General features: G+C 53.2%; 1 protein-coding gene across 4 annotated transcripts in view; it reads left to right on the plus strand.

Annotated features, from left to right (window-relative positions):
* The window catches only part of CDH23 (cadherin related 23), a 435,990-nt gene that overhangs the window by 39,527 nt on the left and 378,058 nt on the right, over positions 1-18,405 (plus strand). For all 4 annotated transcript variants that reach the window (XM_055535167.1, XM_055535177.1, XM_055535147.1 and 1 more), the window contains exons 2-3: positions 978-1,049; positions 8,371-8,448. In XM_055535167.1, coding sequence (XP_055391142.1) covers positions 983-1,049; positions 8,371-8,448 — 145 coding nt within the window. In that variant the 5' untranslated portion in view covers positions 978-982. The remainder of the gene's footprint in view (positions 1-977; positions 1,050-8,370; positions 8,449-18,405) is intronic.

Raw genomic sequence — 18,405 nt, forward strand, 5'->3', positions numbered from 1 at the left:
TAGACCGTGGGGATGGGGAGGTGAGTGGGCTTGACTTGAGACACAGAGGTGAGACCGCACTAACAGACTGTTCAGCGGGAGGCAGGGACTCCCAGCGGAGGAGTGCAGACCTCTCTTGGTGTCACTGCTGGGCTCCAGGGAGGCCTGCAGGCGAAAGAAGGAACCAGAGAACCATGGCCCTGCTGTCATGGGGCTGGGCTTGAAGGGTGGGGTGAAGCCCCAAATCTGAAGGCTTAGAGATGGGAGCCCGCCTTGCTGAGCCTTTGGCTGATGGATCCCAAATCTCTCTAGAGCTTAGCCAGACAGAAAAATCCAGATCCAACTTCCCACAGACTTGCTGGGGGCAAGTTACCTCCCTTCTCTATGCCTCTTTGGACACTGTGGCCTGGTGCTTCCTTCATATCCAAGGTTATGAGTTGAAATACAGATATAAAAACAGGAAAGGACATGCTTGGGCACTTTGGCTGGGGTGGTGGTTGGAGCAGTGGGTCTGCCAAGCACACTGAGATACCCGCCTTCCCGCTCAGCACCTGGGTCCTAAGTCTGTCCCCCTGCACCAGGTTCCATCTCTCTTGAGGGATGCTATCCTAGAGTGGCAGGCAGCAGCCCTTTCCTCCACCCATGGAGCCTAGTGTATGTCACAGACCTGTCCCTGAGCCCCCGAGCTCTGCCCACAGGCCATGCAACCCGCCTCCACGAGGGCAAAGAGGAGACCGTTGCCCCTGCCTTTATCTCTGTCACTCTCAGGCCGCTGTGCTATACCCAGCATTGGACGATGACAAAACCACAGGCTGCAGACCCTCTCTTCTTCCCCATGTCCTCTCCCCGCCCCCAGCCCCCATTTGCCTCAGTTGCCTCTCCTCCTGTCTCAGACCCAGTTCTCCTGGGAGCAGCGGGGGTGGGCAGTGCTGGAGGCGCTGGAAGAGCAGGGCAGCTCCAACAGGCAGCTTCTCACCCTCTCCCCCTTTTGTCCTCAGGAGCCATGAGGTGCCACGTAGCCTCCAGCTGCCTCGCGGTCTGGCTTTCTGTGCTGATCTCTGGATGCTGGGGTAAGTCCAACCCTCTGCCTTCTCCCCCCACAGCAGGCATGGGTGGCTGGGCTAGACGACACGTGGTTGGGGTTTTTGTGCTCTGGGACTCCAGAGACCAGCCTTGCTGTGTGTGAGACTGGGCACGCACGTCCCTCTCTGGGCCTCAGTTGCTTCTGTAGGATTCACAGGGCTGAAAATACCAGCCATCTCCAGGGCCTGGGACCCAGGAGGGAAGGGGAGGAGCCTTGAGAAATACTTGTGCTCTAAGGGAGGCATCTGTGATGATGAACTGTCTTTCTTCTGGGATGCGGGGACAGGCCCTGGTTCTCTTCAGTTCCATGGTTGTCTTCTGAACACCTACTATGGATCTCCTGTTTGTCCAACTCTGGGGGTATGGAAGAAATGACATTCTCGGGAGTCAAGTCTCATCAGGGAGAAAGACACGGGTGGAACTGCTATGAGCAGGATGAATAAAGTGGTAATAAAGGCTGCATAGAGCTCCAGAGAGGCCCATCAGAAAAAAAGCTCCATTGAGCCTGCGGGCACAGGAGAGCCTGACAGAAGGGAGATGTTTCATCTGGGCCCTGAAGACTGAGAAGTTGTTTAAGAGGGAGGGACGGAAGGCTTCCTGGAGGAGGGAACAGCCTGAGCGAGGGTGTGGCCGCCAGGAGTCTCTCCTCCCTGCAGGGAGGACCAGCCCTCCTTCCCCTGGCCCTTCAGCAACCTGGTCAGTGCCAGCTCTAGTGCCCATGGAGGAGGCCGGGGAAGGCCTGGGCATTTGCCTTCTCCTGGACAGCGAGAGAAAAGCAGCTCTGGTCTGCAGGAAGGAAGGCCAGCAGGCACAGCTGGCTGGGTGTCCCCCAGGGCTAGGGCGCCCACAGGGAAGAGCTATGGGAACGGTGTGCCAGGCGACACTGGCAAGCACATTCCTGAGGGGGGCCGGCTCCTTCTCCTACTCCAGGGAGCCTCTGGAGGAGGCCAGAGCTTCATGCTTAGTGGGTTGCTGCTGGCGTCCTGCTGCCCGAGAGTCCCATGAAAGTTGCCGGTCCTGGCTTCCAGGCTGGGAGTGCTCTCTGCTGGAATGCCCCTGCAGTGGGGAGCTCACTCCCACCCAGGCAGCCCAGGATGACAGCACAGCCTCAGAGGCTCTCGGGGCAGATCCGGAAGGGGTCTCAGACCCTCTCTCCACTCCTGGCCCACTTCACGAAGGAGACAACTGGTGCCCGCAGAAGCAGCTGGCCCAGGGTCGTACAGAGCAGGGCCCAACTGGGTCTCCATCCAGATCTCTGTCCTCCCCTGGGGTTTTGGTCAAAAAATCCAGGCCCCTGCCCCTCTCTGCCCCATTCACAGAGGCCTCAGTGAGGGGCCCAAGAGACCAGCTCTGACCCTCTGGCTTTGCTGGACGATGTCCTCAGCCTCCTCAGGGACTCTGTGATCTTGACATTCATGCCCTCCCCACCCCATTAAAAAGAAATATACATGTAAAAGTAAAGCAGGTGCTAAGAGCTCGGCCGCCTTCCTGGAAGAGGTGGCAGTCTCCCCTTGGGCTCTCTAAGTTGGAGATGGTTCGTGCATCCTGAGTGGGCGCAAGGCAGCAGTGTGCAGTCGGACTGCTGCGTTCCAGCCCCGCTTCTCCAAGGGGTTCTCCTGGGCAGGTTTCTTAGCTTCTCCATGTTTCAGCTTCCTTCTCTCTAAACTAATAAGCACAATAGGACTCTGCTGCTTACATTGTCAGAATGGCCAGATGAGTTAATATGTATATCAAGCACTTAGAATAGTGCCTAGCACATATTAAGTGCTAAATAAGTGTTCAGTTCAGTTGCTCAGTCATGTCCGACTCTTTGCGACCCCATGGACTACAGTGCATCAGGCTTCTCTGTCCATCACCAACTCCCGGAGCTTACTCAAGCTCATGTCCATTGAGTCGGTGATGCCATCCAACCATCTCATCCTTAAGTGTTTGCTCTTTTGTTATCGTCTGCATCTCTAAGAGGAGAAAAATGGGGTGCGGGAAACAGGAGTTGAGGCCTTTCCCTAGGCCACCCAGCCATTCTCTAGCCTGCCCGTGAGCTAGCCTGCTTTGCATGTGTGTGTATGTGTTTATGTGTCTATGTCATTGCTGGCACAGTCCCCTTTCCTGGGCCCTGTGGGGGCAGCCAGTGTGGTTCCTCTGGCACGATGGGGCCATGTAGCCCCAGCTGATCTCTCCTCCCGTTCCTGGCAGTCAGTGATAGGTCAGGCCTAGGGACAGACGCCCCTCGATGTCATATCTCTTTGTCAGCCTGTCCTCTCTGCCAAAGATTTCTACACCCGCTCCCAGCATCCCCCCTGCTTCCGTGTGCTCCCTCGCATTCCTCATTGTGGGCCTGTGGGCTTATTGGGAAGGCAGGAGGTGAAGGCCTGAGGAGACCTGCCCTGCCCCTTGTCTAGCCTGGGCAGTGAGCCTCCTGCCGGGTCCCACAGGCACCGGGTGTGAGGGATGTGATGGTGGAGCCCCCGGGCTTCGCCATGTCAGGTCCCTCACTGCTGCGCTCCCGTGGGCCACCCTGCAGTCACCGTAACAGTGATGGGGTGCACGGGATCCCTTGACAGGGAGTTGTAGGGTGGGAGGGCAGTGAGGGCTTTTTGTCCTTATCTTGAGGCTGGGCAAGGTAACCAGAGGGGTAGAGCGATTTGCCCAGGTCACGCAGCAGCAAGTGGCAGGGCTTACCAGGCCTCACTCCTGGTTGCTGCTCCATGCTCCTTGTCCTGTGCACCTTCTAGTCTTGGGTTTGGGGGTGGGGCATAGGGCTCTACCCCGTGTGGACCTCAGTGAGAAGCTTGGTACCTTCAGAGGCCTGGGGAGGCGGACTTGGGCTGGAGTCGGGCCTTCCTGGTTCCAGTCCAGGCTCTGCCACTTTCGGTGTTCTTCAAGCTGTAAGAATTCCCTGTCCCATCCCACAGCTCTGAGTGAGGTTGTGCTTCCTGGCCTGGTGGACACCTGATCCTTCCCACACTGAGTGTCTTGACCGTTCCACTCTTCCACCTTCCCAGCTTTGCTTCCTTCTCAAATCTTTCCCTTCCTCGCCTTTGTGGGGAAGGCCTGTCGTCCAGGACCTGCAGCCCAAATTCGCCTTCTCCCTTCTCCCCTCAGGCCTGTGATGGTTTAAAACTTGAATCTTGTTTGTGTGTTTGAAACATTTAAAGCTGGTGGACTCACATCTACTTTGTAGGAAAGGATCAGTGCAAGTGGGCCAGGAATGTGCGGAGAAGGCGTCCAGGGCTGAGTGAACAGTAGATGCCAGACCAGGGAATGAGCTATGTGGGGCAGAGACAGAGGGGTGCATCATGGTTGCAGGCAACTGGACTCCCCTTCCTTACAGAAGTCACCGTGGTCCCCTCCCCTTGCCGCACTCACTCACATTCCCACTTGGCCAGAGGCCTCGAGGCTCCTGAGGTGGGAGGACACAGCCTCCGTGCTTTAAAAGTGTCTTTAAGCAAACAAGTGACCTGTGGGCCCTCCCCCTTCGCACTCCTTCCAGGACCTTTCCAGCCGCCACTGGCAGCCCAAGGCCACTGGGCTTCCTGGGGTAGCAGCCTGTTCCCAGAGCTCAGTCCTGCTCGGTGTGTGGCAGGCGACACACGTCCCCCGGGCTCTGCCCAGCTGCCCGTGCAGGACTCTCAGTGGCTGATTATTGGCAGGTTGTGTGAAACAAAATTTGAAAAAGAACGATGCTGCTGCGGGTGATGTTTTTCCTGGCTGATTTCCCTCTCCCACCAGCCTGAGCCCACCCTTGATTCTCTGGGCACCCCTGAGCCTTCTCCCCTGGCTCAGCCACTTTCCATCAGGGAGCTCAAGGCCCCCAGCAGGGATCCATCCCCCTCTGGCTGCATGGGAAGCGCTACGATTAATTTTTGTTGCTGTTCAGTCGCTGAGTCGTGTCTGACTCTTTGCGACCCCATGAACATGCATGCCAGGCTCTTGTGTCCTCTACTGTCTCCCAGAGTTTGCTCAAATTCATGTCCATTGAGTCAGTGATGATGTCTAACCATCTTGGTGTTAATCATAGCTACCACTTATCGAGTGCATGCTGTGTTCGAGAGCATGGTGCTAAGCGCTTTATGTATGTAATCTCATTTAATCCCCAGCACAGCAAAGAAGTTAAGTCTTGTTGTTATCGCTGTTTTACACCTGAGTAAACTGAGGTTCAGGAAGGTCGCATGACTAGAAAGAGGTGCAGGGAAGTTCCAAACAAAAGTGCAGCCCTTGACCACTGGCCTGTTTCTGAGGCTGTCGTGTACGTGAGGAGCCCCAGATTCCTCATTCGAGAGGGTGTAAGGGTGTGGATGAAATGCAGTGGCCAGGGAGGGCTTCTTGGAAGAAGAGACATCTAAGACAAAAACTTGAAGAATGACTAGGAATTTGGCAAGAGAAGGCAGAAGGGCCAGCAGTCCAGGCCAGGAGGGGAGAAAGAGGCTACAACGCTTGCAGAACCAGAAGTGACACAGCCTGGTGCCCGAGTGAAGGCAGGTGGGGGTGGAAATGCCGCTAGTCCTGCCTGTTCCCCACTGGGAGATCTCAGGCAATGGCGGAAATGCTGGCCTCTGTGTTCTTGGCCCTGGCCTAAACTCTGAGGGAGCCAGGTCCACGGAAATGAGGGAGGAGAGGGCTGCAGCCCATCCACATTCAGGGCCCCTGGAAGACCCAGCACAAGCCACTAACGTGTGCACTATACAATGCCGGCCCCATTGAGACAGGCCAACCCCCAACCCCCGGCTGGCAGGGTCAGAGGGGGAAGTGCCCTCACTTGCCTACTGGGGTGTTTTCCAATACCAACAACCAGTTCTCTCACTCTCCAGACACCGACCGTGTGTCCAACAATTCAGTTCAATCCTGATGCTCAACTACCTGGAGTTAGGGTCAGAGTCCACAGATTTAGGGGTTCAGCTGTGCTTTAGATGCTAGTGGTGAGTCCCAGGCCACCTGTGCTTCTGACCAACCAGCTATAAATCAGGGCTTCCTACTAGCCCTTCTCAGGTTCAGTTAGCTAGAATGACTCACAGAACTCAGGAAAATAGTTCACTTATTACATTTACTGGTTGAGTATAAAGCATAAAGCGTCCAACTTGGGAACAGCTAGATGGAAGAGGTGCATGGGATGAGGTCTGTGTGTGGGGCGGGGGAGCCTGGGGTCAGGTGGAGCTTCCATGTTTCTCTAGGAGCATCATCCTTCCAGCAGATGGGTGTGTTCACCAACCTGGAAGCTCATCAAATCTTGGAAATCTCCAGCCTCAGCCTCCCTTCCTTCCCTCCCTAAGGTTGGGGATGGACTGAAAGTTCCCATCAAATCACTTGGTCTTCAGTGATTGGCCCCATCCTGAGGTTTTCTGTAGAGGCTCCTTTGTAAATCACCTCATTGGGAAAAGGGAACCCTCCTATCCCATTGGTGGGAATGTAAATTGGTGCAACCTCTATAGAGAACAGTATGGAGGTTCCTTAAAAACTAAAAATAGTTTCCATATGATCCAGCATTCCCACTCCTGGGCATATATCTGGAGAAATCTCTAATTCAAAAAGATACACGCATCCAGTGTTTATAGCAGCATTATTTACAATAGCCAAGACATGGAAGCAACCTAAATGTTCATCAACAGAGGACTGAATAAAGATGTGGTACATATATACAGTGGAATACTACTCAGCTGTAAAATGAATGCAATAATGCCATTTGCAGTTACATGGATACAATCCGAGTTTATCATACTAAGTGAAGTAAGTCAGACAGACAAAGACAAATTACCAGCGATACTACTTATACATGGAATCTAAAATATGACACAGCTGAACTTATTTACAAAACAGAAGCAGACCCACAGACATAAAAAACAAGCTTATGGTTACCAGAGGGGAAAGTTAGGGGGAGGGATAAATTAGGAATTTGGAATTAGCAGATCCAAACCACTATATATAAAATAAATAGACAAGAAGGTTCTACCATACATCACAGGGAACTATATTCAATATCTTATAATAAACTATACAGTGGAAAAGAACATGAAAAGAACTGAATCACTTTTCTTTCACCAGAAATTAACACAGCATTTTTTAATTTAAAAAGTCACCTCATTTGCATAAACTTTCAGTTCAGTTGCTCAGCTGTGTCCAACTCTGCGACCCCCATGGACTGCAGCACACCAGGCTTCCCTCTCCATCACCAGCTCCCGGAGCTTGTATAAACTCATGTCCATCGAGTTGGTGATGCCATTCAACCTTCTCATCCTCTGTCGTCCATTTCTCCTCCTGTCTTGAATCTTTCCCAGCATCAGAGTCTTTTCTAATGAGTCATATCTTCATATCAGGTGGCCAAAGTATTGCATAAACTTAGATGTGGTCAAAGGAACTCCTTATGAATAACAAAAGACATTCCTGTTGCTCTGAAAAATTCCAAGGAGTTCTGAAGCTCTGTGCCAAGCCGGATTCCGGGCACCGGAGTTGCAGTGGTTAACAACGTGGACGGCCCTTTTCTTTACCTAGCTCCCATTCTGTGTATAGCTGGGCTGCCCAGTACAAATACAATGTGAGCCACAAGTGTGCTCTTACATTTTCCAGGAATTGCATTAGAAAAGAAACAGGTGCAACTCATTTTAATAATGTATTTTACATAATCCAGTATAACTACAATATTATCATTTCCACATGTAATCAATACAAAAGACGAATGAGATATTTTATACTCACTTTTCCATACAGGGCTTCCCTGATAGCTCAGTTGGTAAAGAATCTGCCTGCAATGAAGGAGACCCCAGTTCAATTCCTGGGTCAGGATGATCCTCTGGAGAAGGGATAGGCTACCCACTCCAGTATTCTTGGGCTTCCCTTCTGGCTCAGCTGGTAAAGAATCTGCCTGCAATGTGGGAGACCTGGGTTTGATCCCTGGGTTGGGAAGATCCCCTGGAGAAGGGAAAGGCTACCCACTCCAGTATTCTGGCCTGGAGAATTCCATGGACTGTATAGTCCAAGGGGTCTCAAAGAGTTGGACACGACTGAGTGACTTTCAGTTTCCATACAAGGTCTTCAAAAACCTGTGTGTATTTTACATTTCACCACATCCCGATGTGGACCCGGGCTCAATAGCTACACATGGCTGGTGGCCTGGCTGACCAAATGACCTCACAGCCTTCTGCCTGTCTTGTAGTTACTCCTGGTTGGCCTTGGGGCAGAGCAGTGAGCTACCAGGGGCCATGGCACTGGATGCAGGTTCAGTGCCCACTGTAGCCCCCACTCTGTGCCCCTTGCAGAACGTATAGAATTGGCATGAGGGTACTTGACTGATGCTTGATGCTCTTCTCTAACTTCCAGGCCAGGTGAACCGACTGCCCTTCTTCACCAACCACTTCTTTGACACATACCTGCTGATCAGTGAGGATACGCCTGTGGGTGAGTTGGCACAAGGGCTGGTGGGCATGCTGGGTGGTGTGGGGTGGCCTCCTTTCCCACAAGTGAAAGAGATATTAGACATGGAGATGATCATCCCCCTGCGATTGGAACCTCTGCAATGGTGACGATGGGTGTTCATGTGGTCTCTTCTTGGTTGCCTCCAGGGACGGGGCACTCACTACTTCTTGTGTTGGCCCATTCCAAAAAGAGAGGAGGTCTCAGTATCAAAGATTTTATCACATTGAGCCCAAGTTGCTTGACTTTCACTTCTATGTTAATTTTGTCCTACAAAATGGCTTGTTCCTCTTCCTCATGAAAATTTGAAGATGGAAGCTCTTATAATTTGATTTGCAGCCTTTTGTACTTTTCTGTGATTACTGAGTTTACTCTGCACTGGGTATGCCTGTTTTTTTTGTCATTAAAAAAAAAACAAAACTGTTGAGGAAGTGATCATGAGCATCTTGGTCCGTGCCCCTCACCACCTCCCACCTGCCCCAACTTGACTCACCTCATCACCCAGGTCTGTCCTCGTGAGCCCTTCCTGAGGGCCAGGCTCGTTTACCTGTAGCTGGAGGTCGGCAGATGTAGCCCCATGGCCTTAGCTCAGCTCTAGGGATCCCGAAGCTTCTCAATAAATGGGGTTGAATTGATCAAACCCATCTTAAAGCTGTGCTGATGGGACAGCACTGGTTGTGTGTGTGTGTGTGTGTGTGTGTGTGTGTGTTAGTCACTCGGCCATGTTTGACTCTTTGTGACCCCATGGACTGTAGCCAGCCAGGTTCTTCTGTCCATGGAATTCTTCAGGCAAGAATACTGGAGTGGGCCGGGCGCGGTGGCGCGCGCCTGTAATCCCAGCTACTCGGGAGGCTGAGGCTGGAGGATCGCTTGAGCTCAGGAGTTCTGGGCTGCAGTGCGCTATGCCGATCGGGTGTCCGCACTAAGTTCGGCATCAATATGGTGACCTCCCGGGAGCGGGGGGCCACCAGGTTGCCTAAGGAGGGGTGAACCGGCCCAGGTCGGAAACGGAGCAGGTCAAAACTCCCGTGCTGATCAGTAGTGGGATCGCGCCTGTGAATAGCCACTGTACTCCAGCCTGGGCAATATAGCGAGACCCTGTCTCTTAAAAAAAAAAAAAAAAAATTAAAAAAAAAAAAAAAAGAATACTGGAGTGGGTTGCCACTCCCTTCTCCAGGGGATCCTCCCCATCCAGGGATTGAATCCAGGTCTCCTGTACTGAGGCAGATTCTTTACCATCTGAGCCACCAAGGAAGCCTGCGAGCACAGAGGAAAACCACTCCACGTCACATTCACCAACACTCCCTCTTGCGTCCCTTCATTCTTGTCTGTTTTAGAGAAAGTGCTTGTAACCTGGGGCTTCTTACCCTCAGATCTGCCTGCTTTGTGGGTATCAGAGTGGAGCTGTGTACCAGGAGCAGTGTACATAGAGGGCCAGCATGGTGCATCTTTCGGGAGCATCACCTGTACTTGAAAGTGAAGCAGGATGGCTTGGAGAGGGGAGGGCTCTGAAGATGTTTAACTAATAGGTCATTTACAGCACTCTTTCATATATGTAAAACCAAACTAAATGCAAAATTCTTCAAAGAAAATCTCTGCTTGAAGAGGAGAGCCTTAGTGGGCCCCAGCCTCACCCTGCTGTGTTCAGGGACACACAAGCAGCCCCTGCAGAGGCCTTCCCTCCCAGTCTCCCTTTTTTTGTGGATGGGTGCTGGGCACAGCGGGTGTGTTTCTGACTATTGTGGGGCTTGTCCGCATGGCCCAGTGATGCTCTGTAGGGCTGTGGGGGCCACTGTGTAGAAAGTAGCCTCTCTTTTGATGGTTAGCAGGCCCACACAGCAGTGTTGTGAGGCTGGATTTGGGGGTTGGTGATCGGGGATGTGGTGTTTGAAGTGTTATCCCAGAGTGAGGCAGATTGCTTCTCTGGAATGTTCTCCCAGAGGCTTAGAGCACCTTCTGCGGGGTGGAAAGCATGGCTGGCAGTCTTTTGGGGACCGTGCTGAGTTGGGTCAGGGGTGTTGTTTGAGGGCTCCTGGACTCTTCATGGCTCCTCCCCAGACCTGGTGCGGGGCTGGCGTGGAGCCAGCCGCGCAGAGGCCCAGTGCACGTGGATCCGTAAATGATGAATGTAGGCAGCGTTTATCACCATTAGGGGCTCTACTTTTTTCAGTTCATTCATCAGTTCATCAGATACAGACGGGGTGCCCCCTGTGCCAGGCCCGAGTGCTGTGAATTCAGAGAGGAATTTGACAGAGGGATAAAGAAACCAGAGTCTTGGGTGGTAGCAGCGGGCGCTGGTTGTCTGGTTAAGCCCCAGTGGGGGTTGAAGGGGGAGGGTCATCCCCCTGGGGGCAGGGAGAAGCAGGAGAAGTTTGGGGGAGGTGATGGCGCTTGAGCGAAGTCCCGAAAGTGTCCTTTCCATTTCTTCACATGCTGTTTCCTGTGGCTGGTTTTTTAAGTGTCTGAACCTTATCCTCCTGGAGAGTCCTTCAGGGTGGAAGAAATATATCTGGGACAGGTGAGGTCCCTGAGGCAGAGCTGTGGCCAGCCACTGACTAGTTGGGGCTGCTGATGCAGAGGAAAGCCCCCTCAGGTGAGGAGTGCTTGTGGCCTGCACTGCCCCGCTCAGCCCTGAGTGGGGGGTTCTCTGAGGCCTGTGCGGCAGGGAGGCGGGTGGGGTGCCCCCAGTGAACACACCAGCAGGCCCTGCTCCAGTTACCTTTAGCCCCAGCTCTTGATCATCTTCTGGAGATGCTGACATCGGTTGGCCTCCAGGAATAACTCCTAGGATGCAGCCCATTGTGGCAGTCACAGCAGGGGTGTCCGTCTGATGCAGTGGGGATTGATCCCCGGCTCTGGGAGCCTGCAGGAGAGAGAGAGGACTCAATGAGCTGGAAGGCAGCTCTGCTCCTCTCTCTGGACAGGGGCCAGTGCTGAGCTGGCCTGTACTGTCCTGGCCTCCTTGCTTCTTTTTACATGAGGATGGCACAGCCCAGTTCTACCCTGAAAGTCAGGCACCCAGTTTCTATTCCTTGCAGTGTGGTATTGGGCACAGTGCCATCCCTCTCTCAGCCTCTGTCTCCCCATCTTGCCAATGAGAAGGCACTGGGAAGGTGGGCCCCAGTGAGTTTTGGCCTGGGCATTCCTGCCAGCCCAGGGTGTTGTATCTCTGGGCCCTCCGATAGCACAGCCCTGGAAACCGCCAATGAGTGCTGCCACTTACTTGCCCTGGGCCACTCAGTGGGTGTGAAGTCATGTGAATGTGCCAGGATGCAGGCCTCTGACCAGCAGCGGCCAGAGTGAGGGTAAGGGTTGAAACAGCTTGTCAGGGGACTGGCCCTTTGCCTGCTGTGTGGAATGAGGCGGCCTAGAGACTTGACTTTGGGGCTTGGCTCTCACTACCCTTTGCTCTCTGAATCTTGGTGCTCTGAACTGTAAAATGGGATGGAATAGCTTCCCCTCTGGATCATTGGCATGTGTACATACCCTGTTGTTAACTCGAAAGCCTCCATGCCTGGAATGCTTTGTTCTTACAGAAAGGAGGACTTTCGTGTGGCCCAGGAATGACTGGTTTACTGTCCCACCAGCCACCAGTTTGCAGAGGGGACAGACAAGCATGTAGATGGGCTGGGTCCAGTGGGGTGGCTAGCGCCAGTGGCTAGAACCAGAGCCCAAATTAGTCAGCTTACCAGAGGAGGCTGTCAGAGCTGTGGGCAGACCAAACTTCCAGCTGGGAAGGTAACCTGGGACAGAATATCTGGCTTCTGCCTGGACCCCCAGTGATGGGGAACTCAGGGTCTTATCAGGCTGCTCATTTCTGTTCTTGGAGACAGTTCTGGGGATGCAAAAGTCTTTGTAATATTACTATGAAACCTGTCCCTGGAACTCCTACCCACTGAGCCTAATTCTGACCACTGGAAATTTACAGAATAATAATGATAACTATGATATAAAAGGTACATGTATAATATATATTATTATAATGATAGTGTTTATTGAGTGTTTGAGGCAGTGTCCAGAGCGTTTTGTTTTTAAATTCCTTTTAAGAATGGAAGGAAGGTAGAGTTTGGCTACAGGCTCTGTCAGGATGTAGTTTCTGTAATCTCCTGGGCTAGAGATTAGGACTTTCATTCACCTCAAACCTTCTGAGTGTTTCTATCCTTTATGCTCTTGCCTCAATTTCCGACCACAGGTGAGCGGCCCTGTGCTCGGGAGCAGAATGGGAGGGCACAGCCCGGCCGTCTGAAATCCCGTGCACCGGCTGCTTGTTCCGTCTCTGTCTCCTCCTATCTTAGCTTCCAATTCCCTCTGTGTGATGTTCTTTTGTAGACCATCTCCCAGCAGAAAAAGACAGCAGCCAAATGAAGTCATCAAGCAGCCCTGCCTTCCCCTGGCCTGTTAGCATCCAGGGTCCCCTTGTCCTTGCATGTCCTCTCCAGACGTGAACCTCAGTCACTGACAGCAGAGCCTGGCCTGGGCGGGGCAGAGCAAGGGCACAGTGAGCACGGAATGGTCAGGCTGCTTGGCATTGCCCACACCTTGGCCCTGGCTGTCAGCAGCAATGGCTATGTGACACCTTTAGAATGAAGGACAGGGTGCAAGGTTGCTTGCTGTCTCTGATTGCCCTCCCCAATCCACTCCACCAGTTTTGCTCGTGTTGAGATCACCGACCACCTCCCCGTGGCTAAAGCCGACCTAATCCTCAGGCCTTGTGGCCTTTCAGCAGCAATGTTTATCTCTTCCAGGGCATGACCTCTAGCTGTGCCTTCTCAGTCTATTCCCCACCCCCACCCCAATGGAGTGACTCGTGCACTCCAGCCACATCAGTTTCCTTGCAGTTCCTTGAGCACGAAAGGTGAGTTCCTACCTCTTGCCCTTTGCAGTTGCTGCTCCTTTTGCCTGGAACGTGATGGACCTCTGTTGGTCAGTCAAGTTGATTTAGATGCCACTGCCTCTGTGTAGCCTTCCTGGATTTCCCCAGGCAGGGTTCAAGTGCCGCTTCCTTTGCCTTCTCCTCTGCTAGTCTAGTTGCAGAGCTGTTGTTACTCAAGTCCTCCTCTGTCTCCCGTGTTGCCCTGTGAATCCTTCCAGGTGCCTGGCATCTCCGTGTCCCCTGAGCCCACCCCTGTGACTGGCTCATGCCCAGGGCTCCAGGTGCCTTGGGGCAGGAGTGACGTCTGGAGTTTGTGAGTGGCAGGGGTCGGGGGACCTTCCAAGGCGGGGACTAGGGCTGGCTCCATGCCTGCTTGCTATCCTCCTAAAGTCTCAGGCCAGGCAACCCTGCACCCCCAAAGGTGTTGGGAACGAGGTGTGGATGACGACAAGGATGGCTGCCAGTGAGAAGGCCCAGGACAGCGTGCCCCCCAGATGGCACAGGTGCTGTCTCTGCCTGCACATGTGAATGGCAAAGCCCACACTGTGCCAGGGGTCGTGTGTTATTACCCCAGTTGCCTGCCGGGCATGTATGTGACATATTTTCTAGGGACCCTCAGGGCACTGAGCTCTGGCTGGCCTCCAGGGAGGGACACAGAAGCAGCCCATGACACCTGGCTTGGAGGCACCAAGCTGATTTAGGATTCTGAGGGGGATGGGGGGCATCTAGTCCGTCTACTTTGGCTGGCACCCAATCCTCATTCTTCAGGTCCTGGAGGGGGCAGTGTTCCTCAGGGCTGGGTCCCAAGGTCACTCATCCTATCCCAATTCTAAATAGCCCCAGCCTAAAGCCTCCTACGGAGAAGGCAGTGGCACCCCACTCCAGTACTCTTGCCTGGAAAATCCCATGGATGGAGGAGCCTGGTTGGCTGCAGTCCATGGGGTCGCGAAGAGTCGGACACGACTGAGCGACTTCACTTTGACTTTTCATTTTCATGCATTGAAGAAGAAAATGGCAACCCACTCCAGTGTTCTTGCCTGGAGAATCCCAGGGACGGGGGAGCCTGATGGGCTGCCGTCTATGGGGTCACACAGAGTCGGACACGACTGAAGTGACTTAGCAGCAGCAGCAGCAGCAGCAGCAAAGCCTCCCAAGTGCCCAGAGAAAGGAGTGAGAACTCTTTATCATAGCCCGTCACACACCGCTCTATACCTGCTCCCCAGTCATGGGAACCTGCTCAGCACCCCGACCTCTCACCTCCATCTCATCACTACACCCCGGCCCATGTTGTTCCTTCAGCAGGGAGCACCTTTTCCCCTTCCCTGCCTGATGGATTCCTGCTATCTTTTGAGATGTAGCTCAGATGTCACCTGCCTGGGAGGGGCCGTAGCTCCCCCATTCCTCACCCTCTGTTTGCTTTGAATTTGACTCTATGAAAGCTCTTAGCAAAGTCCTGTCAGGGTTATTTGTGGTAACTCCCCATTGGTGGTTCGTTTTTGCTTATTACCTTAATTAATATCGATATTGCAATTCATTATCATTTCGGTATTTATGGATAATGTAAGATTGTAGAACAATACTATTAGCTAGCGTTTCCAGGGCCTCTGTTAAGCATTTGAAACGTGGGCTCCTGTCGACCTCACAGTGAGTCTCAGAGAGGTGTCATCGTGTCCACTGTGCAGCCAAGACAGCTGAGCGTCTTGGCACATGTCCTCGGTGCCAAGCACAGTGCTTTGTGTAAAGTGGGCCTTAACAGATGCTGGTCGGATGAGTAGAAGGATGAAGGAAGGATGGAAGGGTGAGTGGACGTGAATGTCTTGCCGATTCCCCTCCTGTTGGCTCCAGTCCCTCCATGTGTTGCCAAGGTTGGCGCACAGGGAGCCGACTTCCCCAGGCAGACCTCCCCCCGCACCTCTCAGACCTCCAGAGCGTCCTGAGCCACAATTCAGGTGATAATGCCCACGCTAATCACCTACACGACTAAATTAGTCTTGTCAGGAGCCATTAAGGCAGGAGCTCGGGATTCATTAGGATGGATTGGGCCCAGGCAGCGCCTGGCACTGCTGCCAGTCGGCGCTGATTAATTTCTCTGCAAACTCCATCAATGCCCAGCTGTTTCGTCTGGACCCAGCGAGAGCAATTTTCAGGTGGGCTGACCCGCGTCCGCGGTCTCAGTAGACGGAGGAGCTATGTGCCTGCATGCACGCAGACAGCTCCCTGCGGGGGCAGCCCGCACCGGGCTCGGAGTGGGAGACGTGGGGCGAGGATGGCAGGACATCAGGCATGAGGTTGAAGCAGACGCAAAGTGGGCGGGCGAGAGGGGGATCTGGGAGGGGCTTTTCTGCAACTCTCTTTGTACCTGGTATCCCGGGAGGGGCTTTATCCCTCTCTGTGCCCCTCTCCCTCTGTCTAAGTAAAGGGAAGAAGTCATCTGTCGGGAGAGGATGGAGAGCCACAAGGTGAGAATGACTGTTTCCTTAACCAGAGTGTTCCTTAGGACACAGAGAAGAGGAGGTCATTGTCTCCCAAAGCAGTTCCTGGACAGGGGACGGTGGCAAAGCTACAGGAATTGAAGGGTTGAGGGCGTGGATATGAGGAATCCAGCGGGTGGGGGGCGGTCCAAGGCATCAGCGAGGTGTGTGCTCCGAGCATGGTTTGTGCTTTTCCACCGGCCACTTGCACAGAGGCAATGCAGCTCAGTAGCTAAGAACAATACAAAAAAAAAAAAAAAAAAAAAAATTAGAATGGCTGAGACAGTAATGTGTTAAGGAGAAATCACAATCTGTGGTTGAAGTTAAGGTCAGAGGTAGACAGCACTAGCAGCCTGTATTCCTCACCTTGGATTTTACCCCTCACCTGAGAATCCTCAGAGGGCCAGCAATGAGCAACTAGTGCCTCCTGAGGGACAATTTGATAATCACTAGTCAATCACTCCCACTTTACAGATAAGGAAACTGAGGCCCAAGTAGGGAGCTTGCCCAAGGGCCTCAGAGAGTTACTATTGAATTCCTGCCCTAACTTCTTACACCAGCTGCAAAGGAATTTAAGGGGGCTCTGCCCATGCAGGCATGGGGTACGTCTGGGCCTAGGGAAGAAGGGGCCTGGGTTGGTGGGCTGCAAGCTTGGGACTTGATTTTAAAGTAAAGGAGTCCAAGTGCCTCAAAGCTGCTGCAGTCCGAGGCTGGAGTGCTTAGGAAGGGGAGCCCAGCTGCTCCCTAAGGCTGTCGGTACTAGATGAGGTTCTGGAGGAAAGAGGTGATCTAGTATCTGTCCAGGTGAGCAGGTGCTGGACAAGCCAGTCCGGGGCCCTGGCTCAGTGGTGCCTTCACAGAGCAGGGCTTTCATGCTTCCTTCTGGGAGGTGTGGATGACTCACAGGATCCGGAAGGGCCTGGATGCCGCTGTGGCCCTGCTTCCTTTCTGCCACTCCCCAGGTCAGCATCGGCCCTCAAAGGGGTTATAGGGTAGAATGGTGTCCTTCTGGGGGGTTCTGGACTGTAGCCACTCCTTAGAGGCCCCTGCCCGGGCACATCTGGAGCCCGTGGCACACCCAGCCATGGACTCCCTCTTGGCACGAGTGGGGACGGGGTGAGTGTTTTGGGTGCAGCCGTAATATCACTAATGGTAATGATGTGCCACCTGTCGTGCAGGCCGGCGTTAACGGCCTGCACTGCGCACCTGTGCCAGCTGTGCTTGGTGGCAGTGTGGGACACACACATGAAAGGTAACCGGGAAAATGGCAACTATCTTTAATTACACACTTACTCTGTGTCTAGGTAAGCTCTTCATACACATTGCTTCATTGAATCCTTGTAGCAGACCAAGAAAGCGGGCCTTATAATCCCTACTTTACAGATGAGAAGGCAGAGGGCTCAGAGAGGGTTAGTAATTTGCACTGGGTCACACAGCTTATATAGGGTGGAAATTGAGCTTGAACCCAGTGCTGCCTGACCCCAAAGTCTGTGCGCTTAACCACAACTTGGGGACTCTGTGTGTGGAGCCCCCGTTTGGAGCTGAGAAGAGGATGTTGTGGTAAATGTCCCGTCCACCCCAGGCAAGTGGGAACTGTGAGCTCCAGGGTGCTGCTAATGCTTGAGGGGAGGAAGGACTTCATTCTGGGCTTGGAGATGGGGAGGTTCATAGTGGAGGCAGCATTGAGTGATTGGGTGTACAGGCAGAAGCCCCAGGAGTGGCATTTCAGAAGGCCACAGTCAGCCCACCATGGGGCAAGCAACTTGTGTTGTGTCTTGGGTGGCAGAAGTAGGTTGTTGTGGTTAAAAATAAAAATAATAGTAGTAACCAACTTGTACCTGCATTTTAATAGTTAGATTACTTGCATGATCTCACCGAATCCTTAAGCAATGATGGGAAGTCTGCTCTATCGTGATCCCCCTGTTACAGACTCAAATTGGTCAAGCTGCCCAAGCTCCCTCGGGATTTGAATCCCAAGAGTTGAGTCTTCAACATCCACACTCTTACTACCCTCCTCAGCTACCTCTCAGGAGTTTTGAGGGTCTTTGCTCAGTTTGTCACCCAGGAAAGGGTCTCAGTGATCAATGATTGCACACGGGAAGGAGCTGGGAGTAGGGGCAGTTGCTCCCAGAGAGGGGAAAGTGGCCAGCACAGCTCTGCCTTCGAGTGCAGGCCCAGGACTGGGGCAGGAGCCTGGGTTCCCGGCTGGGCTCTGCTCCCGTGCAGCTGTGTGAGCTTGGGCAAGTCGATTTCCCTGTCTGGGCCTCACTTTGCCGGCTACTTGGATTATGCTAGTGCTTGCTGGACCTACTGTGCAGAGTTGGAAATATTGCTGAGAAGCAACTGGGGAAACAGATGAGAGTGTTAGATTAACCAGGTTGCTAGCTCCCGGGCCCACGGCCTTTTCCATGACCAGCAGTGAAGGAGGTGGGGGCCTCGAACAGCTGTGCTGGTGGCCAGGCAGCAGGCACCCCTTTAGGGGGGTGGGGGGCTGGCAGATGAGCCTGGCTCAGCTGTGTCATTGGTGAGATTGTGCTGAGCTTGCAGCCAGCCGGGAACACTTGGGCTCTCTGGGAACCAGCTGAAGGTATGATTTAC

This window comes from Bubalus kerabau, chromosome 1 (genome assembly GCF_029407905.1).
Source record: "Bubalus kerabau isolate K-KA32 ecotype Philippines breed swamp buffalo chromosome 1, PCC_UOA_SB_1v2, whole genome shotgun sequence".
Classification (NCBI taxonomy): domain Eukaryota; kingdom Metazoa; phylum Chordata; class Mammalia; order Artiodactyla; family Bovidae; genus Bubalus; species Bubalus kerabau.